At 44.6% G+C, this 26,073-nt stretch overlaps 1 protein-coding gene across 1 annotated transcript in view; it reads right to left on the bottom strand.

Annotated features, from left to right (window-relative positions):
* The window catches only part of LOC121290453 (centrosome-associated protein 350-like), an 84,558-nt gene that overhangs the window by 32,687 nt on the left and 25,798 nt on the right, over positions 1-26,073 (bottom strand). Inside the window, exons 2-3 of the mRNA XM_041210890.1 lie at positions 22,986-23,165; positions 9,546-9,630 (exon numbers count right to left, since the gene is read on the bottom strand). Of these exons, the coding sequence (XP_041066824.1) occupies positions 9,546-9,630; positions 22,986-23,165 (265 nt within the window). The remainder of the gene's footprint in view (positions 1-9,545; positions 9,631-22,985; positions 23,166-26,073) is intronic.

The raw sequence follows: 26,073 nt of genomic DNA on the forward strand, positions 1-26,073 counted from the left end.
TGCCCATGTCAGCGAGAAAACACCCTGGCCCAGAATACGTCTTGATGAGTGTGACGTGTAGAAGTCAGGACTTACTGTTAGGGCCTTGCTCACATCATGGACATTGACGAGCAGAAGATGCTGGACCCCAGAGGAACACGTGCATCACATGCTGGGTGGATCCTCATGGCCAAGGCTCCACTGCAAAGCAGCTCATGGAAAGTGGAATGTGACTGTTGATGTCTGGGGTCTGCTTTAGGACTTCAGTGTTTTGGCCATTGTCTGACACAGATGATCATCGATGGGGGCATTAGAAGGTCCAGCTGTGAGTGGGAGAGGAAGGTGTACCAGGTGGGTGAGATGTGGGAGAGGAAGTCTAGGTTTGACTGGGAGAGGAAGGTGTACCAGGGGTGAAGGGGATTAAGGTGGGGAGGGGGGGAATGATGGTGTCGGGGGGGTGTGAGGTTGGAAGGAGGGGTAGGGAGTACAGGGGGGAGGAAGGTGGAATGGGGAAGAATGCATTACATTCAACTGAGGAGGTAGGTATAAACGGGGAGGAAGGTGTAAGGGAAGGAGTTAGGAGAGGGGAAGGAGGTCAGAGGTGGGAAGGAATCTGCGGGAGGAAGGAGTTCAGAGCGGGGTGAAGGAAGGGTTTCGGAGGGGGGAAGGGGTTCAGGGGAAGGAAAGTGTTCAGGTGAAGGTGTAAGGGAGGGGTCTGTGGAGTCGATGACTGCATCCTGGGGAGTGAAATGAGGGTGGGCGTAGTGGGAGGGAATGGAGAGAATGAGAGATTGCAGAGTGAGCCGGTAGGGTGGGAGGGGGAGGGTGAGGGTGCGATGGTAGTGGTAGAAGGGACTGTGAGGATGATTGGTGGGGACTCAGAGACAGACATGGACCTTCGAGGTGGGAAGGAGGAGGTTGGGGAAGTCAGTGTGGATGGGGGATTCTTGGGAAGATAGGGAATCTGGACAACTCAGGGAAAAAAAGTGTTGTGTTTGGTAGGTGATGGTGGGGAGGTGGAAGGTGATGCCGGGGGGCTCAACAGTGATGGGAGAAAGGCCATGTGTGACTGGGGGAACAAAATGGGTGGAGGAGCTGAAAACATACTTAACAACCACCATGCTTCTAAAATCGCAAGTGAAAGGATCTTTGTGTTGGTCAGGCACAGGTGCTGCTTGGGAGTGTGATCAGTGGGTGGGTGGAGATGCAGCTTGGCTCAGATGGACATCTGAAAGAGAACCCCAACAGGCAGCACTGAAATGCTCAGGACATTGAGATGAGTATGATGGAGGAAGACTCTGTGTGCATGTGAACGTGCTTGCCTGAGTCTCTGAAAGGCCCTGCCACATACACACTTCTCCCTCCAGACTCACTTGTGGGCCAGCTGCGTGAAGCTGAACTGCTAACAGAATTGGGGGGTGTGGGGGGGGGGGGGGGGGAGGATGCAGTGGGAGGACTCACAAAGCCTGTAAGTGAAGCTATAGACAACACTACACATTATTCAGTGGAATTGAGTATATTTTCAGATTATAAAGTGACAAAACATGCTCACCCTTGCAGCCTCTTCTTCTAGGTGCTGCCCTGACATCCGCAGTAGGGGTGGAGACAGCCTGCGCGATGTTGTCTCTGATAACTTCGGTGTGGATCCTCTGGAGAGCCGAGGTCTTGAGGGCCCCAGCTTACTTTGACTGCCCTCCAGTTTGGTGACAGGGGAGGAGGTTGAGGAGGTCATAGGCAAAGGGGACTCGGAGGGAGAGAACAGCCTCTGAAATTCCTGTGTGGATGACCTGCGGTGTCTAGTTGCTGCTCCTCCTCCCTTTGGGTGCCTGAGGGCCCCTGCCTGACTCCTTGAGGGGAAGGAGCACCTGGAGAGATATCAAGATGCCCCATTTCCCTCTCATGTTGCCAATGAAGGAACTTACCCATGGTTACCATGATGGAGTGCAGATCTGCACGCATTTCCCCGTTCTGATGGGGCCAGTGTCTTCACAGCGTCTGCCATCCTTCCCATGGAGCCATTCATGCGCGCAGGCATGGGCACTACTTCATCAGAGAGAAAGTAGACGCACTCCTCTGACTCTCATGCCACTCTGTTAGAGGTCTTCCAACAGCTCTGCATGATGTTCCCCGCCTTCTGCTGACTCCCCATGATAAGTTTGAAGGCGAAATCGAGAGGTTCGTCATCTGACTCAGGTCTCACAGATGCCTCTTCACCAGCAGTCCTCCAAGTGCTGGGGAGCTTGGCTGAACCTGCTTCCTCCTACTGTGGACACATGTCCGTGAGGTGACCACCAGATTGTGAACCCCAGCTCTGGATCTAGGTCCCACCGAGGTGTGTGTCTCTGCGCTGGTGCAGGGTGTGGGTAAGCGGTGTGATGGGTCTTCCAGGCTGCTTATTTCCAGCTCTTCAATGGAAGAAGTGCCCTCTTGTCTGGAGGTGAGGACCTGGGTGGAGCTGAGGGACTGGCTGGCTGAGGGTGTCAGTCACTTGGCAGAGCTCCCTGTGAACCAAAGTAGAGATAATCAGTGCGTGGCAGCAGAGTCAAAGCAGGAAAGAGAGCACTCATAGTTGCGTTGTGAGTGGGATGATGTGGTGCAGGATCCTCATGCGGGTGTTCGCTGCCAACATCACTGTTGCCGCAGGCACAGTCCATGTCCTCACCACTCAGTGCAATGGCACACTCCTCGAAGTGAGTGAAGGGCCTAATGTGGGCCACTCCACCCCCAATCTGGGACCTCTCCCTGCTGTTGTGAGCCAGCTGCCAGCTTCTCCTGCATGAAAACAGGTGGAGAAAGTGTGAGCAGAACACATGTCACTGCGTGGAATGTTTGTGTGGTGAGTGGAGCCATGGACAGGAGGTGAGCTGCAAGGGTATGAGCCTGATGGAGATGTGAGGGTGTGTGAGAGAGTTAGTGGTGTTGTCCCTTGAGGTGTGAGATCCCTATGGATGTGTGATGGTTTTGTGAGTGTGAGTTGAGAGTGATGAGGAGAGTGACTTACCCTGGCAGGACTGATGAGACCGTTTATCCTCTTCCTGTGCTGGATAGTTGTCCTCTTTTTCAGGGCACTGGCGCTGCCACCGCCTCCCATGCTGGATTGGTGACCTTGCTTGCTAGTCTTCAACCAGAGTGGGGGTTGAGAACATCATGGCAGGACTCCACTGCATCCAGTAGGCGCTTCAGGGAGATGTTGCTAGATCTGGGGGCAGTATGTCTCCCCTCTCATATCCCAACAGCTTCCTATCCCTTGAAGAGCGCTAGCTCTTTACAGGGGTAGCCTTTAAATATGGCACCTGCTTTACTGAAGGCCTCAGGTGACGGCTGGGTGGGCAAATCAGAGGCCGCCCCACCAGTGACCCTGCGAGTTTCCCGGGAATCCATAATTAATGACGTAGGAATGGGATGTTAAAGCACGAAAACCCACCATTGCGGCCAGCAGCTAAAACATCCTTTTTCCTGCCTGCTGCCACACCAATCCAAATCTGGGACGATTCCACCCTTTCCCTCTTACATGTTACTGCTCACTGCTTTTAGCCCAATTCCAAGAGCAAATGGAAGACATTCCAATCCAATTTTTAAAATTTAGTCCCTGCCCAATTTTTAAGAAACTGCCATTTGTAATAAAAATGAATTGTTTAGATTGATGTTTGGAGGGATTCCTGTCGGTTCACTACAAGTGCAGGGTGATTTTCCAGCCACTGGATTAGTTCCCATTGATTTGAATTATCAGCTTTTTTGAACCTGTTTGTCAAGTGCTCTGGGTTTTGTAAGTTTGTGTATATGAAAACACTAAACATTAAAACTAAAGTCCCAAAAGCCTGTGGCCATTTCAGCATAGTCCCAATGTTTAGAGGGAGATCGTAAAGTGGGCTGTCTATGGCTGTCAGGCCAGGTCTCAGCTTCCCTTGGAGTTTTCACTCTGGCTGTCTTACTGGAGATTGAAGTTAGGGACATGGACTCTGAATGTTGGGGTTTCTGCACCCAACACCTGCAGTGAGGCCTGGAATATGATCAGTTGGTCAGGCTTACCTCACAAACAGGTGGAAATGGATTTCCAGAACAGGATCAAAGACTAGATTTGCAAAGATGAGTATTATTTTTAAAATTTTCCATTTTTCAAAATTGGCCCCTTGCCAAGGTTGCTCTGGAAACCATGAAGTTGTTTACCAGGTGGAGTGGGAGACATGATATCACCACTCTCCTTGAAATCCTGACCTTCCTGGTGTGGAAGAGGCCCTCACTGTGCCCCCATGGCACAGTGCCAAGGTCATTCCCAGTGGGCATGACCTTGGCACTGCTGGGATCAGTGGCCCATGGATTCTAGGCACTTAATTATTTTTAGTTTTCTTGTTTATAAGATATGTTACTTTATTTTTATTTTTCCCTTTGCCGATTCCCTTCCCCCTCTGTTCACCAAATCCAAACAGTGTACTTTATTTTGCAGTCAACATGGTGATGTTCTCACCCTCAATACACAGGAAGGTACTGTACTTTGAAGAAGTGTCAGGGATTGTGGCAAAAAATCAAACTACTGTGACACTGCATGCTGGTTTATCCATATGGTATTCCCTCACTCTGTGACACTGAATGTTGGTCCTCTGATGAACTGCATCATAATTTCAATAATTTAAAAACAAACAAAAATCACAGTCCTGGGCATAAGCACTTTGCTTCTCCTGATCTGTTGCAAATACCCGGATTTAATTCTATAGCCAATGTTGGTGCTGTTCCCTTTTGCTCTCATTCTCTTCACTGAGAAAAAGCTATTAGGAGATGGAGCTACTCCAGCAGTCATAGTACGGTGAAGGAATTCTACTGAAACTGTAAAGTCTGTGTAGTACAGAATATACTTATTCACATATCCACTTAGCTGTTCTTACTGATCTCAGCTATAAAGGTGTTTCCAGTCTTAGTCTCTAGCTGTACCTTGCTTTTATACAGATGTCTTAGTTAAATATTGGTGTTTATATTTGCTTTAAAAGTATTCAAACAGTAACATGGTGTCTTGGAGGTCTGACATACAGGGTGGAATCGTCCCAGATTTGCACTAAATGCAGTAGTGGGCGTGAAAAGTGATGTTTTACCCGCCACCAGCAATGGTGGATTTTCACGCCATATTGTCCCCTTCCCACGTGTCCTGCCTCAGTAATAATGCATTTACGGGAAACATGCCGGATCACTGGAGGACGGGATCGGATTTGCCCACCACACCATGACATCAGTGCTTCTTTGCTCCGGGCTCCATATTTAAAACACAGCAGAGCACAGCCTATTTCATGTCTACAGACCAGGACTGCTCAAGGCGACAGAGGGCCTGAAAGCAAAGGCGACAGCAGCCTTCTGGAGCGCCTTCTGGATGCAGTGGACAGCCACTGTAATTTCCTGTACCCTCACCCTAGCTGCGGGAGGTCCAACAGAGTCACTAATCTGGCCTGGAAGGCGGTGGAAGCGGCGGTCGGCGCCACTAGAGTACAGAGGAAGACAGCCATTCAGTTCAGGAAGAGGATGAAAGTAAGTCAACCACCTCATCACTCTCAATTCACACACTCACAAACCTATCACACATCCACAGGGATCTCAAGGGACAACACCATTAACCCTCACACACACCCGTACATCTCCATCAGACTCATACCCTCAGGAGTTCATGACCATGATTCCATCTGTAGCTCCGCCGCCACTTAGAGGACTTCTGGGGAAGAGACATCTGTGAGGTCCGATGATGAGCCTCCAGATTCGGCCATCTGACTCATCGTGGAGAGTCAGCAGAAGGCGGGGGAACATCATGCAGATCTTTTGGAAGCCCTCAACAGAGGAGCACGTGAGTTGGAGGAGTCCATCTGCCTGCTTTCTGAAGAAGTGGTGCCCACATGTACACACATGGAGGTTTCCATGGGTAGGATGGTGGATGCCATGGAGACCATGGACCAGCAGAATGCAGATATATGTGCAGACTTGAACTCCATCGCAATAGCCATAGGCGAGTTCCTGCAACTGCAACCTGAGGGGGAAACGGGGCACCTCGACACCCCTCCACATGCTCCTTTCCCTCAACGAGTCAGGCCGGGGCCCTTAGGCGCTCAAAGGGAGGAGGAGCGGTATCTGGACACCCCTCAGTCACACAGACAGGAATTTCAGAGTCTGTCCACTTCCTCCATGTCCCCTTTGCCTGTGACCCCCTGAATCTTGTCCTCTGTCACCACAGGGGGAGCAGCTGGCCACAGGAGGACAGCAAAAACACGTCGGGGCCCTCAAGGCTTGGCTCGCCAGAGGACTCACGCTGAAGTCATCAGAGACACAAGGGCCAAACATTGCACAGACTGTCTCCACCTCTGCTGCAGATGTCAGGGCAGAACCTAGAAGAAATGTTAGGCTTAGAAAAGTTGAGAAATTCTGATCACAAGTGGCTGCACGGGTGAACACATTTTGTCACTTTATAATCTGAAAATATATTCGCTTTCACTGAATAATGAGTAATGTTGTCTTTCAGCTCCATTTACAGGCTTTGAGAGTCTTCCCACTGCATCACCACCCTCCCTCAATAACAGTTCAGTTGCACACAGCGGTCCCACGAGTGACTCTGGAGGGAGAAGTGTGTGTGTGTGTGTGTGTGGCAGGGCATTTCGGAGTCTAATGCAAGCACTCTCCCACATACTCATCTCACTGTCCTGAACATTTTCATTGTTGCCTGCTGGAGTTCTCTTTCCGTTGTCCATCTGAGCCGATCTGCATCTCTGCCCACCCACTGATCACACTACCATGCAGCACCTATGCCCATCCAACATGAGGCTCTGCTCACTTTTGATTTTTGCAAAATGGTAGTTGTCAAGTTTGAGATAAGCTCCTCTGTTTTTTTCCCTCACCCAGTCACTCATGTCCTTTCTGCCATTACAGTCCACCCCCCCGGCATCAACTTCCACCCACCCACCTGTTCCCCTAGAGTCCGAGCCCTTCTCTTTCATGAATGTCCAGGTGAATGTGCACGTTCCCTACTCTCCTGAAAATCCCATCCCCATCCACATTGATCTCCCCGACCTCCTCCTTTCCATACCCAGGTTCCATGTTTGCGTCTGTGACCCCACCAACCACGCTCGCCACCTCTTCTACTGGTAACAATGCAGCCTCACCCTCCCAGCCCACCCTGCCCCCTCTCACACTCACCATTCCATCCTACCATGCCCACCCTAAGTTCACTTCCAGGGAGGCATTGACTCCACAGACCCCTCCCTTGCACGTTCACCTGGACATTCCCCTCCCTCTTACTTCTTCCCCCACCGTGTACTCAATTCCCACTCCAAACTCACTGCTCCACCTCAGAACTCCCTCTGCCCCCAGACACCTACCACTCCTTTAAACTCCCTCCTTCCCCCAGGCTCCTTACTTCTTCCGAACTACCTCCCTTACACCTTCCTCCCTACCTACACCTACCTTCCTACTTGCACCATTCTCCTCCATTGCACTCTCCTCCCCCTGTACTCCCCACTTTCCCCAGAAACCATCCTTGCCCCTCCCAACCTCCCCCCTCAACACCTTTACCCTCTCACCTCCCCAACGAACACCTTCATCCCTCCTTCCAACCTCAACCCCGCCCCCCCGCCCCCCCAACCCAGTATACCTTCCTCTCCCACTCACAACTGGACCTCCCCCTCCCCTGCCTTTGCCGATCATCTGCTCTAGCCTATGGCAGAGTCCATGAAGTTCCGAAGTCTCAGCAAAGTCGAAGCTGCTGTGTGGAGACCTCCCACCTTCGAAAGCTGCTTTGCAGTGGAGCCACATGCATGAGGATCCACCCAGCATGATAAAAGCAAAATACTGCAGATGCTGGAAATCTGAAACAATGTTGTTGAAGTACTTATCTTTAGCTCTGAAGAAGAGTCATACAGACTCAAAACATTAACTCTGTCTTTCTCCCCACAGATGCTTTCAGACCTGCTGAGTTTTTCCAGCACTTTCTGTTTTTGTTCCACCCAGAATGTGAAGCATGTGTTCCTCCAGAGTCCAGTAGCTGTAACCCTTGAGCATTATCTTCTCCATGGTGTCCACAATCTGAGCAAAGCTCTAAAGGTAAGTTCTGACTTCTGCAAATCACACTTCTCCAGGCATGTTCTGGGCCAGCATGTTTTCCCACCAGCATAATGTGTGGGGGACAATTCCGGTTGGGCCTTACTTTGCATCTCACCAGTCGGATGCAAATCGGGTTCATGCCAGTCTACAGCAGGATTCACGATCCACCATGGCTGACACCATTGAATGATTCCGCTGGTGTGAAATTGATTTCTGCCCCTCCCGTCGAATTCTCCACCCTGCCCACCATGACACTCGCCACCAATGGGAGCGGATGATTCCGGCCACAGTATCACAGAATGAGGAGACATTGTTTTGATGCTGATGATGACATTGGACACACTTTTAATGGAGTCCTCAGTTTATGTTAAACTCTCAGATTTTTTTTTACCTCCAGACTTGAATATTCCAACACAAACCTGGCCAATCTCCCGTTTCCATTCTACAGAAGCTTATGCTTATCCAAATCTCTGCTGCACTTTCCTTAACTCACTCCAAATTTCATTCACCCAACATCCCTGCGCTTGTTGACATTCACTGGTTTCCCCACCTCAACTTGAAAATCCTTACCTGTGCTTTCAAATCCCTCTTTGGCCTCATCCCTTCCAATCTCTGTAGCCTCCCTCAACCCTACAAGACTTGAAATCCCTCTGTGCTCCTCCATAAGAACATAAATAGGATTAGGACTAGATCATTTGGCCCCTTGAGCCTGCTTCACCATTCAATAAGATCATGGTTGATCTGACTGTGGTCTTAGCTCCACTTTCCTGTCTACTCCCATAAACTTTGACTCCCTTGCTGACCAAAAATCAGTCTAACTGCAGCCTTGAATATATCCAGTGACCCAGCATCCACTGCTTTCTGGGGTAGAGAATTCCAAAGATTGACAAGCCGCTAAGAGAAGAAATTCCTCCTCATCTCCATCTTAAATGGGAGACCCCTTATTTTTAAAATGTGCCCCCAGTTCTAGATTTCCCCACAAGGGGAAAAATTCTCTCAGCATCCGCCCTGTCAAGCCCACTCGGAATCTTATATTCTTCAATAAGATCACCTCTCATTCTTCTAAATTTCAATGAATATAGGCCTAACTTCCTGGTCCAATTCTGGCCTCAAGCACCCTGATTTTAACTGCTCCACCAGTGGTGGCTGTGCTTTCAGATGCCTTGACCCTAACCTCTTAAAATATTCCCTCCCTCTTTGGTTCTCCACCTCTGTCTCATCTTTTAAAAAGCTCCTGAAAACCCATTTCTTGATCAAACTTTTTGTCATCTTTCTTGATTTCTCCTTCTACGGTGTAGTCGCTCTTTTAAAGCAATTTGGAACGTTTTACTATGTTAAATGTGCTAAATAAATGCAACTTGTTGTTGTTGTATAAACATGCAGTAACTAATATTGGTCGGAACTACAGACTGTCCATGAGGTGCTCCTTTATAAAATGTAAGGAAAGATGTACACATCATGTATTTGAAGCCAGATTTTGAATAAATGGAAGGAAATCTCACCAATTCGTTGTTGTAGCGCAGCAGGTGTAGTGGGATTAGAATCCCTCGCAACTCCTTTTATCTTGTCTTCTACAGCTTTGTTAGTCTAAGTAGTTAGAATAGTGAAAAATCACATTAAAAACTTTTATAATTTAATCTACTGCACTTATTCTCGAATTATTTAATCATTTAATCAAGGTCATGGATCATTCGCCAAGTGGAATTAGTCTTCACTGAAGATATCTGGACAATGTCAGGATCAGCAAATGGATCAGATAAATGCTGTTAAAATTGTGCCTGTTCAGATTGAATGGTCAAAGCTTGATTTTTTTGATCATGGTTTCTGAGCAAACAATCTTAAAAGGCGGCCGAATTTCAGATCCAGATTAACAGCCCTAACTGGCTCCATGGAAAGTGCTTGCAGCAAGAGTACAGCCAGGGATAGGAGCACATTCCCTGGGTGATAATCAGGCTTTGAGTTCTCATTATGTTGACTGAGATATTTGCATCCATCCTCTGTCATTAAATTAGAATACAATTTACAGTTAATCATCTGTGCAAATGAGGACTATGTAGAAAATATCCATGGAAGACTCCCTGTACTGAGAGTTTAACCAGTGAATACCCTTAGCTATACAAACCAGCAATGCACCAGATTTGACTCTCCGCTTGGGAAGTGCAATTAGCCTCAGTTCTACATGCGTTATCACTAATCAGTAACCCCTGTTGAACTGCACATGAAGAAATTGGGTGAGGAGAAGGTCAAATGAATCTTTGATACTCCCTGCAGTCAGAAAATTTGTTAACAACTCACTGTTAAAACTCACATTAACAATAGAGCTAAAAAAATTTGAACAACAGGTTAAACAAGCCATTTCACATTGCTACTATGCGAGTGGTGTTTTCCACTAACAGGATGCTGCCATTGGTCCAAAACAACATTCTGCTTACCACACAATTGAGCAATGTTGTGCATTAATTTCAGTACCAGTGCAATGGCAGGCATGTGGGTTGTACATCCCAACAATTGACTGATCAGATCAAATAGCACGTTCCTTCGGTTGTTTGTTATAGGCAGAGAACAGACCGTATTCAACCAGGTTGTGCTTGCAAAACCCAAATCAAAACATCTATTGTTAGATGTGATTCTGCAATTGGGCCGCACTTGTTGAACAATCCCGAGTGCGCTAATAACTACACTAACAACCAATTTAAGATAATCTGTCGAGTTATACATGGCTCATTTATGCTCGTAAGAGTGACATACATTCATACACAAAGACCCATTCTCTGCAAACAAAGGGGATATGTTCAAGCCTTGCACACATTTTGAATTTCCCGGGAGTTTGGGGAGCCGAGAGTTCCTGTTGCTTTCTCCATGGCAATACTTCAGCCAATCAGAATTGACTTGCCAACCAATCAGCACCCTGTTCTCCTGTATAATAAATTGTTGTAATTGTTTGAAGTTTGTCATTTTTGTGTTTGTCCTGATGAGTGCAAGATGAATAGCTTTGGCACCATGTCTCTCTCTTTTCAGGAATACTCAAATAATGAAGCTGTTTTTTTGATCATGTAATAATATCAGTCTATTTCACTGCATTACAGAGAATCTTCAAGTCCATTTTAACCCTGACCATTTAGTGGAGGCACGGTAGATGGACAGTTAAAAACAAGGGGATTACTTACCTCCTCATAACTCAAGCCATTTGTAGCACTTCTGAACTTAAATTGAAGGGCTCAGATAAAGCTTCCACCTAAAACAGATGGGGGACTCATCAATTTATACAAATACATCAGTAGGACCATAACTAAAGTTGAACTTGGGATTGAGCAGGGCAGCCACTATATATCAGCAGGTTCTGACTAATGTTTGCTAGGTGTTAGGTTGTGTTGTAGTGTTGCACTGGCATTGGTGCTATAGTACAACCACTGGGTCAAGGATTTTATTATAACACAAGTTTACACAGACAGTTTTATTATAAATGTAGGCATTAGAACATATAAAAAATGTTGCTACATAAGTGTGGAAAGAAACTTGACCACAGGAAGTAAGGTTTTGTTGGGTACCTTTTATCACTTGTTTATGCATGTCAGAATTCCTGCACATTGATCAAGATTATTGATATTGAAGGTGCATAAGATGGAGAGCTCTCTCTAACAATCCTGGAATAAAGGCTTTCAAAGTGAGGTCCCAGAGCACCACAGGCTTTCTATCTGGACATTCCATTTCTACATCTGTTGACTAATACATTGGGCTGGATTTTAGCACAGAAGTTGAAATTTAAAAAGTATCAGCTTCCACTCCAGCTCACTTCCAAACCATCCACTGCCAATGGAAGTGAAAGAGGAAGCAGATGGCTAATTTCTCCAAGGACAGCGGGTGGCATTGTAAATATTTTAATCTACGTGGCACATGCACTTGTTCTACAAGTTTAGCATCGGTCAGCTGGGTTCCTCAGGCTTCAGGAAACCTGGCGGCTGAAGGGAGGTGAAGACAGCTTCCAAGAAAAGGTAAGTGCCTTTATAGTATTGTTTGTGGGACAGAAGAAACAGGAGTGCTTCCCCCATTCTCCTCTAAGGTCACTTTCCATCATTACCCCATTCCCAACATTTGGGGTCAGTGGATGGAATTCCCCCCAAATCTAGGTTGGGGATCGCACCTTCACCCACCTCAGGATTGGGAGTTCAGATCTACTGCTCCAGTGGTTTGCACTGGAGTCCTTCCCATCTGACTGGAAGTTGAGTTTGTCAATCTTAGGAGGAGATGGTGGTGTAATGTCATTGAGGCCCAGGCTAATGCTCTGGGGACATGGGTTCAAATCCTACCATGGCAGCTGGTAGACGTTAAATACAATTAATTGAAAAAAATCAGAAATTGAAAGTTAATCGCCATAATGGTGACCATGAAGCTAATATCGATTGACATAAAAACCCAACTGGTTCATTAATGCTCTTTAGGGAAGCATATCTGCCATCCTTACCTGATCTGGCCTACATGTGACTTCAGTCCTGCAGCAACTTGGTTGACTCTTAACAGCTCTCAAGGGCAGTTAGGGATGGGCAACAAATGCTGGCCTTGCCAGAAGCACCCGCACTCAATGAGCAAATAAAACACAACAAATCAGGTGGGGAACTTGTCAAGGATAAAGATGCACAGTGTGTGGCTAAATCTACACAGCATGTGGGGAAAAAACAGATCTCCAGGTTTCCCACCTGGAATTCTGCTCCCCCTTTAACCCCTGTTAATATCCAGGCATTTACTCCTGTTGCTGTGTTTTAATACAAAAACATTTCCAGATCAAGAAGATTGTTTCTTTTGGCGAATTGACACAATCTTTTGAAGGGAGGGTCGGGGGTCCTTGGATTGCTTACTTGCACATAACAAAGTATGGATACCTCTGGTCACTGACCAATTAAGCAACATGCCTGCATTAATTGGTCGTGTGAGATTGTTATTAATGCTCTCCTTCCTTGTGGTCAGGATCTCACACTTCCATGGACTATACTGGTAATCCCCAGTTTCTACCTGATTTTTCTTTGTTCTCCAGTTAAAAACTTAAAAAGTATTAGCAACATATCTGCATTTGTGTTAATAACAGAAAACTCAAATTAAAATATGGAAAAGACCTCCACTGCAGCCTGATTGGAGGATACAGGAGCTCAGATCGAGTGTATTTCTCAGATCACACCATATACTGCAGAATGAGATATTGTTAGTTGGCTGCCCAGATGCGTGTGTGAGTGATGTGGCATTCTGGATATGCGTGTACACATGGGCCTATCAATATAGTTCCTAAATCTTTTTGAATAATATAACAATACCACAATGTAATTTTCTGCTTTTAACTGTTTTTACATTGTTGACGCAAGGAAATGCCTTCGTCATATTGTTGACTTGTGACTGAAAATCTCATTGAAGCTCTTGTTGTTCACAGCCCTGCACTTAAGTTCCCCCACTTTGGATGAGAGTCTCCTTGAATGGATGGTTAGTCTCCTGAGCGCTGTTGCTGGTGACTGGGGAGAAATTGCCCCTTTATGTGCAGTTTGCACATGTGCAATTCCCTGGGTGTTGTGGTTTGTAACCAAACCGCTTTGCCTGAGCCCTGCTGAAATATACCACTTCATTGCTGGTGGTGAGGATGGCATCATTGGAGCTAAGAAAAATAGCCTAGGAACTCCATTACTCCTGTGAGAGGAACTTGGGGAGGGAGAGAATGTGAGAGACAACATAAAATACTAGAGGGAGGGAGAGAAAGACAGCACAAACTGGAGAGAGAGAATCATATAAACTTGATGGGGTGGGGGTTGGTGTGGTGTGAGAGAGAGAGAGAGAAAGAGAAAAACAAGAGAGGGAAAACATAAAAGGAGAGAGAAACAAACTGGGGTGAGGCAGAGCCATGTAAGTCTGTTATAGGCATTGCTGTATTTGTTCCAGGATTCAGGTGGCTTTGATGCTATTCTCTGAGGGGTGAGCCTCACATTGCTAGAGCTGAGCTTGATTGGGTGTGGGAGTCAGTGAATTGAATTAGCTTTGGGGTCTCGTTTTTACTTATTATTGTTCTAACTTGTGTTTTGTGAAAAGTCATAAAATTTCACTAAAACTTTGGTTAAAAGCTACATATATCAATAATGCTTTTGTTGAATTTATTTGATGTATGTCTTTGCAGTCAATACTGTAGAACATCATAGAAGTATTTTTTATTTAAGTATTATTTACTCTTAAATCTTTCTATTATTTGGTGGTCCTCCATCGATTTGAATTTTTTTTATTCATTCACAGGATGAGAGCTTTGCTGGCTAGGCCAGCATTTATTGCCCATCCCTAATTGCCCTTGAGAAGGTGGTGGTGAGCTGCCTTCTTCAACTGCTGCTGTCCATGTGGTGTAGGTACATCTACAGTGCTGTTAGGGAGGGAGTTCCAGGATTTTGACCCAATGACAATGAAGGAGCAGCGATATATTTCCAAGTCAGGGTGACAAGTGACTTGGAGTTGAACATCCAGGTGGTGGTGTATCTGCTGCCCTTGTCCTTCTAGATGGTAGTGGCCGTGGGTTTGGAAGGTGCTGTCTAAGCAGCCTTGGTAAATTCCTGCAGTGTATCTTGTAGATGGTGCACACTGCTGCCACTGTGCATCGGTGGTGGAGGGAGTGAATGTTTGTTGATGTGGTACCAATCAAGCGGGCTGCTTAGTCCTGGACGGCTTCAAGCTTCTTGAGTGCTTTGGGAGCTGCACTCATCCAGGCAAGTGGGGAGTATTCCATCACACTCCTGATTTGTGCCTTTTAGATGGTGGACAGGCTTTGGGGAGTTACTCATCACCGGATTCCTAGTCTCTGACCTGCTCTTGTAGCCACAGTATTTATAATGGCTAGTCCTGTTCAGTTTCTGGTCAATGGTAACCCCCAGGATATTGATAGTGGGGGATTCAGTGATGGTAATGTCACTGAACATCAAGGGGTGATGGTTAGATTCTCTCTTGTTGGAGATGGTCATTACCTGGCAGTTCTGTGGCGCAAATGTTAGTTGCCACTTGTCAGCCCAAGCCTAGATGTTGTCCAGGTCTTTCTGCATTTGGTCATGGACTGCTTCAGTATCTGAGGAGTCGCGAATGGTGCTGAACATTGTGCAATCAACAGCAAACATCCTGAGGACACTACCCTGAGGAACTCCTGCAATGATGTCCTGGAACTGAGATGACTGATCTCCAACAACCATAATCATCTTCCTTTGTGCTAGGTGCGACTCCAGCCACAGGAGAGTTTTCCCCCTGATTTCCATTGACTCCAGTCTTGCTAGGGCTCCTTGATGTCACACTCTGCCAAATGCGGCCCTGATGTCAAGGGCAGTCACTCACACCTCACCTCGGGAGTTCAGCTCTTTTGTCCATGTTTGAACCAAGGCTGTAATGAGGTCATGCCCACATGTCCGTCCTTGGCCTGCTGTAATGTTCCAGTGAAGCTCAACACAAACTGGAGGAACAGCACCTCATCTTCCGACTAGGCACTTAACAGCCTTCTGGACTTAATATTGAGTTCAACAATTTCAGATCATGAACTCTCTCCTCCATTCCCACCCCCTTTCCGATCCCCCTTTTTCTAATAACTTATAATTTAAAAAAATATGTATTTCTCTTTTCCTACCTATGTTTAAATTTATTTCGATCTATTGTATTATCTCCACCTTTGAGCCCATTTCAATCCCTTCCCCCCACCCCACCCCCATTAGGGCCATCTGCCACTAGCTTGTCCTGCTTGCTAGCCTTAATGTCCCCATTAGCACATTCCTTAGATAATATCACCACTGTCAACGCCCCTTTGTCCTTTTGTCTATGACATCTTTGGCAATCTCTTCTTTGCCTCCACCTATTACTGGCCCCCTATCCAGCTCTACCTGTCCCACCCCCCTCTACCAGCTTATATTTCACCTCATTTCTCTATTTCCTTAGTTCTGATGAAGCGTCATACGGACTCGAAACGTCAACTGTATTCCTCTCCGCAGATGCTATCAGACTTGCTGAGTTTTTCCAGGTATTTTTGTTTTTGAGGTCAGGACTGAGTGGCCCTGGTGGAAACCAAACTGGGCATCAGTGAGCAGGTTATTGCTAAGCAAGTGCCGCTTGATAAAACTGTTGATAATCCCTTCTATTACTTTACTGATGATCGAGAATAGACCGATGAGGCAATAAGTGGCCAGGTTGGATTTGTCCTGTGTTTTGTGTACAGGACATACCTGGGCAATTTTCCACATAGCCGGGTGGATGCCAGTGTTGTAGCTATACTGGAACAGCTAGGCTAGGGGCGTGGCAATTTCTGGAGCACAAGTCTTTAGTACTATTGCAGGTATATTGTCAGGGCCCATAGCCTTTGCCGTATTCAGTGTCTTATGCCGATTCTTGATATGACGTAGAGTGAACTGAATTGGCTGAAGACTGGCATCTGTGATGCTGGAGACCTCTGGAGGAGGCTGAGATGGATCATCCACTCGGCACTCCTGGCTGAAGATTGTTGCAAATGCTTCGGCCTTATCTTTTGCACTGATGTGCTGGGCTCCTCCATCATTGAGGATGGGGATATTTGTGGTGCCTCCTCCTCCAGTAAGTTGTTTAATTGTCCACCAGCACTCACGACTGGATGTGGCAGGACTGCAGAGCTTAGGTCCGATCCATAGGTTGTGGGATTGCTTAGCTTTGTCTATCACTTGCTGCTTATGCTGTTTAGCATGCAAGTAGTCATGTGTTATAGCTTCACCAGGTTGACAGCTCATTTTTAGGTACGCCTGGTGCTGCTCCTGGCATACCCTCCTGCTCTTCATTGAACCAGGGTTGATCCCCTGGCTTGATGGTAATGGTAGAATGGGGGATATGCTGGGCCATGAGGTTATGGATTGTGTTCGAGTATAATTCTGCTGCTGCTGATGGCCCACAGAGTCTCATGGATGCTCAGTCTTGGGTTGCTAGAACTGTTTGAAATCTATCCCATTTAACACGGTGATAGTGCCACACAACACAATGGAGGGTATCCTCAATGTGAAGGCGGGACTTTGTCTCCAGAATGACTGTCCGGTGGTCATTCTTACCAATACTGTCGTGAACAGATTCATCTGCAAAGGCAGTTTGGTGATGATGAGGTCAAGAATGTTTTTCCCTTTTGTTGGTTCCCTCACCACCTGCTGCAGACCCAGTCTAGCAGCTATGTCCTTTAGGACTCGGCCAGCTCAGTCGGTAGTGGTGCTATCGAACCACTCTTGGTAATCTACATTGAAGTCCCCCATCCAGAGTACATTCTGCACCCTTGCCACCTTCAGTGCTTCCTCCAAGTGATGTTCAACATGTGGGAGTACTGATACATCAGCTGAGGAAGGGCAGTACATGGCAATCAGCAGGAGGTTTCCTTGCCCATGTTTGACCTGATGCCATGAGACTTCATGGGGTCCAGAGTCAATATTGAGGACTCCCAGGTCAACTCCATCCCGACTGTATACCACTGTGCTGCCACTTCTACAAGTTCTGTGCTGCCAGTAGGACAAGACATACCCAGGGATGGTGATGGTGGTGTCTGGGACATTATCTGTAAAACATGATTCCGTGAGGATGACTATGTCAGGCTGTTGCTTGACTAGTCTTTGAGACAGCTCTCCCAATTTAGACACTCATCCCCAGATGTTAGTAAGGAGGACTTTGCAGGGTTTACAGGGCTGAGTTTGCCATTGTCGTTTCCGATGCCTAGCTTGATGCCGGGTGGTCCATCAGTTTCATTCCTTTTTCGAGACTTTGTAGCGGTTTGTTACAGGTGAGTGGCTTGCTCGACCATTTTGGAGGGTATTTAAGAGTCAACCATATTGCTGTTATTCAGCTCACTATAAAACAAAAAGTCAACAGTTTTTTGGGGCTTGGTGATAATGAAATACTTTACTAAGTTAATTGCAATAACATTTCTAAGTGAACAAGTGTTATGTGATCATGGCACCATGAGTTGCATCACATGATTAAATATCCAGGAGTACATCAAACTAGAATTGGCAATTCTACCTACATTAGGTAACTACAAGAAGTAACAATAATTCATTATTCAGTTTTAATTTAGCTAAAAAGATTTTTTTGAAAGTCCGTTAAAATGTTTGACTCCTATCAAACATCAAAATGCATGTGGCCAAGCTGATAAATCCTATCAGTTGCAATCGATAAAACTCAAAATACTGCAAGCTTCACTGTTACCTTGGTGATGAGGCTGGTACAGCAGAAACAAGATTTAAGCAACCTGGATTTAAGCCAGAACTCTTAACACAGCCACAGGCAGTATCAGCAACTGCCACATGAAAGCTCAACAATAAAACATTGGACTTTAAAGCAATAACTAATTGTAGATAAGATTTCAGTGTATACTTACCAGGCTGAAATTCCAATCTTCTAATATACTATTCAACCTCCTGGTTAATTTATAGTTTGCTAATAAAAGACACTTGTCCCAATTGTCATCCAAAAAGTTAATCCACAGAGTAAACTAATCCATAAAGGCCAGGAAGGCAAAGCTCTGATCCCCGGTCTGTAATAATTTAGCCGATCTAACCTTATTATGGAATTAGTGATGAATTAAAGAAGGACATTGAATTCAAAGACTTGAATTAAAGAAGGACATTGTTCCTGCTCTTTGCTATCTAGCATTTTCTAACCAGAAACAGGTATTAAGACAGGGGCAGACTCATCGATCATGCCTTCACAATTTGGTTGACACTGATGTCAAGGTACAGACGTTAACAGTTGTGAAGTATGAAAAGGCAACCAATATCTGTCATGTCATACTCAACAAAAAGCCAGTAATTTTTGGAAGAGGGAGAAAATTGGCAGAAAAAAGTTGAAGAATAGAATTTTATTTTAAATAAAATTAATATCAAAATCAAAGGCCAAATATATTGTAAAATCAATGGCCTACATTTGTTTTTATTTTGGCGGGGGGGGGGGGTGGGGGGGTGTGGTCATTACTCCCTGAAACTGACCACAACTTCAGGATGTTGGGCAATTAGAGTGGAAATCCTGACGCTACAGTCTGTCACTCAGTATTCCACCAATGGCTGCACTGTGGTCACCCCTCCCCAGGGCCAATAATCATTGAAATCAGTGAGAACTTCAGCTTTCCCACTTCCACATCACCATTAGAAACCCTTAGAATACATCTGATTCAGTCACGTGTAATTGGGTTTTTAATGACAATAGACCTGGATCTGAGAAAATAATTTTATACATGTGGTGTGGTGTGGTGTTGAATGATTAATTAGCATTTTTTAATGCTGAATTTTTCAATTAATTCTTTTAACAAGTCTGAGCATATTTTACCTTCTACTTTCATTCCATGTGTATGTCCCAATCTTCAATCTGCTGTATTTTTGAAAGTGATTTTATTTTTGTGCATTTAATTTCATCTCATTGCTGCTTGTGTTCACCTGTGGTGGGCAGGGGAGTTTGCACATGGGAAGTCTGAAGTGCAAGCCTTGATTGAGGGACCTGGCATCAGGAAGTTTTGGGGGTGGTGGCGCTGAGAGCCAACCCCAATGTTGTCTCCGACCCCTCTCCTCCCTTCCCACAACCCCTATCCCACCCAAACTCACCTTTGGATAAGGGTTGAATCCTGGGTGCATTACCAACACCACTGGTGGCACTGACAGCTGGCAGCTCTTAGGGAAGGGTTGGGAGTGGGGCAGGGATGGGGGGGAGCGGAAGAATTTCCTCAATCCTGCGGAAGGCCTGAAGCTGGCCACTAAGTGCCTGATGGATATTTACTACTGCAGGCCTTCCCCAATGGAGTGCTAAGGTACGTAAGAATAAACATAAACAAATATCCATGTCTTTATACAGTTGCCAAATTTCAAAATAATTTTTGTGCTTAAGCTATTGTGTAGTGATGAAATTCTTGAGCATTTCTGTACTCAATTTTACCTTTACCTTTGTTTAAAATTGAAATTATCACAATCTCTTTGCCAACAAAAATTGAGACAATTGTCTTTACTACATGACTACGGATTGTTTATGTGGCACTGCAATGGTACTAAAGCTGCTGTAACCCATCACCTAAAAGTTCCTTTGTACTTGCTTTTTGTTGTTGGAGATACATATGGTCCTTTTCATTGAATGCATATCCAATTGTGATGTTTCAAAATCATACTGTCTCAATATATCAAAGAACTGTGGTGTGTCATATTTTATTCTGGAACCCCTACCTTAAGGATGTTGGTCACTTATTTTCCTCTAGAACCATCCGATTACCTCCTACCAATCTTGGACAACAAACAAGCTCTGTCCTCTGTTCATCTGTGTCATCATGTAATTTTTCTGAATTTGTATCATAACGTTTATTCGAACATAAGACAAGTAGAATATAAGAATTTTAATTTGCCCATTCAGCAGGAACAAGGCAAAGATGGAGCAGTTTCATTTCTTGTTCCATTTCTGCCAACTAGACTGGTTTCTGGGATGTGAGGATTGCCCTATGATGAAAGACTGAGTAAATTGAGTCCATATTCGCGGAAGAATGAGAGGTGATGTCATTGAGACATATAAAATTCTGAAGGGGCTTGAAGGGGTACACCCTAAGAGGTTGTTTATCCTGGTGGAGGAATCTAGCACATGGGGGCATAGTCTCAGAATAAGGGGTCAATCATTTAGAACTGAGATAAGGAGACATTTCTTCATTCAGTGGGTTGTAAGTCTTTGGAACTGTCTACCCACCAAGGGTTGTTGGTGCTCCATTGTCAATTATATTTAAGGCTGAGATAGGCAGAATTTTGGCCTCTCAGGAAATCAAGGGATATGAGAAGTGGGCAGGAAAGTAGAGTTTAGGTCAGCCATGATTTTATTGGTTGGCGGAGCATGCTCGAGGGTCCGTATAGTTTACTGCTGCTCCTATTTCTTATGTTTCCACCATTATGAATAACAAAGCAATGGAGCTAGCTGATAATTCAAATGACCTTGGTAGTTTGATATACAGCTTAGCAAACCTCCTCCAGAGGCACCTGGCAAACAGATCACCAGTGGTGTTGTGTGACCTCTCAAACAACCCAGGAGGCTTTTCAATAGAATTAGGATTAGCAGTAGTGTTCCTCCTTGGCCAATAAAAATAAAAGTTAAGGATCACTGGCCAGATGAGCTTTGGTGATTTCTACCTCCAAATTCTAGTCAGATTCTAGCTGTGTCACATAGGATACCAGTTTGAAAATTGCAAGTAGTCTGCAGCCTGAAATAGGTATGGCCACTTCAGTTTCTCATCTCAACACATACCTATGATGACTCCTGTGATTCAACTACTCACTGAATAAATGCATGGAACTTTGAGGGCAGCAATACGTTACTTAATTATCTTTACTTCTTTTTCTGATCATTGACAAGGTCTAATTAAGAGCTCACAATACAAACCTCGGTTTTGATTCTAGTAATTTGTCCAACTCCATTATCTCCTAAGTATTGAAATACAACAAAGCTTTTATGTTGTAGAGTAATTCTTTGTCACTGATGTAGCACAGCCAATTAACTCTCTTTGGTTTATGCTGTTATGCTGTAATGCCTGGGTGCTGTGTTCTTTCAATTGTACAAGCAAGCCTAGCAATTATATCTGGAAATCAATACAAGGCTGTTTTGTAATTCCAAAACCTATTCACAAAGTTTTGAAAAATATGCAAACTGTTTGGTTTTTGGCCTCTCCTCAGGTTGCTGTTTCACGTCACTCGAAGTTATTTTCGATTTAACACCCTGGCAATGGAATATCAGCCAACTACTAACTAAGCATTGCCACTTAAGTGGTATGCAAACAGCAATCATTCTTATCTGTTTAGTCAGTGTAGCACAGCTGTATTTGAAATACGGGTTATTCCACAATTACACCGATGATCTGTGATGCAGTTATTTCAATAATTCCATTTACTATTTGGTATGTAGGAGTTCTTGAACCTTCCTGAATGAATTACTTGCTCCTCTGTTGGCTGATCTTTTCCTTTCTGTACCACCCAAGCTATTTCACAGTCACCAGTTGACCCTTCCCTCCATCCTATCCTTTCCCAAATACTACTGTCTCTCCTCAAAAACACTGGTCAACATGTTCTCCTGCTTCTTTATCCCTCCCTTCATCCACCCTGCTTATCTCCATGACAGGTGACCTTCTGCAGAGCCAGCTGAGAGTCTGGTCCTGGAGAGCTGGGGTTTGGGGGTGAGTCAGGGATAGGTGGCAATGCACAGGCCAGCAGTTGAGCAGATTATATTGGTGGGACCAGGAGGAGCATTCCTGCTGATTCCCACAAAATGCTTTGAGTATTTTTTTCTGACAAGTTACTCAATTTTGATATAAATGAGCAGAGCATGTGTGGTGCGCACTCAGCCAATCATTTTACTTGGTATTCTATGTACGTCACGGGAGCCAGCAATTTGCACACTAAAAGTGACTTCCTGGTTGAAACAGGTGGCTTCTCTGGACATGAATATAAAGGTTCCTAACAAGATGGCAGCAGCTGGAAGGCCAGCATAAACCAGGCAGTAAGTGAACCAACAGTCACTGTTGTATATCAATTACGTTTAATTATATGTGGTGGAGGGCATTAAGTGGGGTTTTGCTTAAGCACATAGAAAGAGACACTTACTGAAACAGTGTGTGGTTGAGTTAGGAGGTGTATGCTTGTAATTTTTCACTCTGTAAATAAATAAGTTTGAGTAAAGATAATCTCCAGTATTACCCTCCACCAACTGGCTTTTTGAAATAGAATACCATATACTCCATTTACATCAAACAGCCACAGTAAAGATACACCCGATACATTTATTTCTCTGGCATTTCTTTAACTGATGTATAAAGAAAGTGTTAAAAGATATGTTCCATGGCTTTCCAATTTTTTTGAAACTTGTATCATCTCCACATGTATGAAATCCTTCTTTACACACCTGTGCATTTCATGAACAGGGAGAGAAATTGATAACTGAAAAATTACCTCTTTCTGAAGTCTTTTATTTGTTGACATTACCAAGCACTGTTCTTCCAATAGTTGCTTGTTGATTAGCTGAAGTTTCTTCAGTTCTTTGCTGAGCTGATTGAGATCCTCATCTTTTTCAGCCAGGAGGGCTCTCAGTAGAGCCACATGGCTGTCTTGGGTTACACTCATTTCTGTAGCCTGAAAGCAAAAGAAAATGTATTTCATTTCCAGTGAAGTAAGTCTGTATTTTTGTTTTGAATTTTGACAATTATGTGCAACATATCTGAAAATTGTAGGATCCCAATTTTTTCAGTTCAGTATGTTTTAATATGTGGTAACAATGGTCTCTGAATCGGAAGATTGTGGATTCAAGACCCACAATAAACTCGAGCACATAAACCAGGCTGATAATTCAGTCACATACTGAGGAAATGTTGCGTTATTGAATGAGGTGTTAGACCTTTTGCCTTTCAGATAGTTGAAGTCCTTGGGATCAAAGGGCAAGTGTTAGGGTGGATACAAAATTGACAGAGTGATAGGAAACAGACAATGTGAACAGTTGTTTTTTGGACTGGGGGAAGGTATATAGTGCTGTTTTCCAGGAGTCAGTGCTGGGACTACTGCTTTACTTGATATATGTTAATAACCTAATCTTAGATGTGCAGGGCACAATTTCAAAATTTGCAGATGACACAAAACTTGGAAATATTGTGAATTGTGAGGATAGTGATAGACTGCAAAAGGACATAGGCAGGCTGGTGGAATGAGCGAACACTTGGCAGGTGGGGTGGTTGGAGTCTGGAACAAACTTCCTGAAAGGGTGGTGGAGGCAGGTTTGATTGAGGTAATCAAAAGGGAATTGGGTGGCTACCTGAAAAGAGAGAATGTGCAAGGTTATGGGGATAAGGCAGGGAGTGGGATTAGTTAGAATGCTGTTTCAGAGAGCGAGTGCAGACCCGATGGGCCGAATAATGTCCTTCTGCATTGTAAAGATACTGTGTTGAAATTTAATGCAGAGCAGTATGGTGATACATTTTGATAGGAAGAATATGGACAGGCAACATAAAATAAAGGGCACAATAAAAAAAGAGAGTTCAGGAACAGTGTGACATGGGGGTCTATGTGCACAAATTGTTGAAGGTGGCAGGTGAGGTGGAGATAATGGTTAAAAAGGCATACAGGTACCTAGGCTTTATGAATAGAGACATAGAATGTAAAAGCAAGGAGGTTACGATGAACTTCTATAAAACTGTTTCAGCCACAACTGGAGTATTGTGTCCAATTCTGGGCACTGCACTTTAGGAGGGATGTGACTGCTTTAGAGAGGGTGCAGAGAATGATTCCAGGGATGAGGGACTTCAGTTACATGGATAGATAGGAGAAGTTGGTGTTATTCTTCTTAGAGAAGAAAAAAGATGAGAGAAGATGTGATAGAAGTGTTCAAAATCATGAAGGGGCTAAATGGTGATAGGGTCAAGGACCAGAGGACGCCAATTTAAGGTAATTGTCAAAAGTACCAACAGTGACTTGAGGGTAAAATTAAGTGGTTAGGATCTGGAATGCAGTACTTGAGAGTATGGTGGTGGCAGATATGTGCAACAGGCAGGACAGTGGGATCAGCTGATTTGCATTTAGAGAACCGACATGGACATAATAGGCTGAAAGGCCTCCTTTGGTGCTGTAACCATTGTATGATTCCAAAATACATATGCTCCCATAGCACAATGTGAAGAGCAGGAGAGTTCGCTCAGAAGCCCAGCTAACATTTATCCCTCAGTGAACACCACCAAAAGGAGATTAACTGGTCAACTGCTCAATTTGGCTGTGAACATTTTCCTACACAATAGTAGCTACTGCAATGGGGTAAGGAAACAGCCAACTTTCTTGCTTCAACCACTGACCCTGCTGAAAAATATCTTGTACATTGATGTCAAATGGAGACTGGGTGATTTGCTGTGCTACATCGATTAAGGTTTGCTTGGTTGTGAAATAGAGCTGTGTAAAATTCAAAAATTTTGTTTACAACAAGAGACTGCCATTTTCCATAACAGCAAAAAATCTGAGAATTCCATGTTGCACATATACCTGTATTAAAGTTCACAAACTGAGATTACAAAATTTAGTTAGTGCAACACCTGTAATCACAACTGCACATGTATTTCTCTCCAAGTTTTAAGTTTACTTAACATTAAATATTTGCCAAGACCACAGTTGGCAATTAATTTTCCCACATGGAATGTAAACTTCAGATCAATTTCATACGATGAAACAAAAGAAAACCTGCAGCTTCAATGAATCAGATAAAGAGTCACCAGTCACAATATTTGAGGTGCCTAGTTCTGAAGAAGAGTCATATTTGTTTTGAAACATTAACTCTTGTTTCTCTCTCCACAGATGCTGCCTGACCTGCTGTGTATTTCCAGCATGTTGTGTTCTTTTTTCAGATTTCCAGCATCCACAGTATTTTGATATTACTTCCATGTTTCCACATTCTCTTTAATTTTTTTTTGTTTCAACAAGGAGTTTTGCACATTTCTGGAGCTTTTGACTGGTTCTGTGGACAAGATGTAGATAGGTACAAGTTCATTGAAGTTGAAGCTTAATTTAAAATGACTGAATTCACAGAGCTGGCAGGTATGTATCACATTTCAGAGGGAGCATCTGAAACCAGTATTCTGGAGACAAAGAAAGATCATTTGGCATTCCTGTGGCACTGCAAAAAGAGGCATAGAATGCAAATGGTAGCCTGGCTTTCATAAAGAGAAGATTGCACAGGAATATGAGCAGCAAAAGGCTGTGAATAGAGGAGGTTCTGCCAGGATATTGCAGAGGATTCATTCTGCTTAAATTAAGGAAGATAAGCCATTCAAGTGAAATAGTGTCACTGATTTCATATTTTGTACAATTGTGTAAATATCAATAGTACTGATTGAACAAAGTGACTTGAATCATATAGATTATCCTGTGTGCAATAAAGGCCTGAATTTTACCCTTGGCGAGCGTGTGCAATCAGCGGGCCCGGGGCCGTTCAGGAAACAGGCCCTCGCCCGCGATCGGCCCACGACTACGATTTTGGGCTGGCTGGCCATTTAATGCCCACACAGTG

The sequence above is a fragment of the Carcharodon carcharias genome, chromosome 18 (assembly GCF_017639515.1).
Source record: "Carcharodon carcharias isolate sCarCar2 chromosome 18, sCarCar2.pri, whole genome shotgun sequence".
In the NCBI taxonomy this organism is placed as follows: Eukaryota; Metazoa; Chordata; class Chondrichthyes; order Lamniformes; family Lamnidae; genus Carcharodon; species Carcharodon carcharias.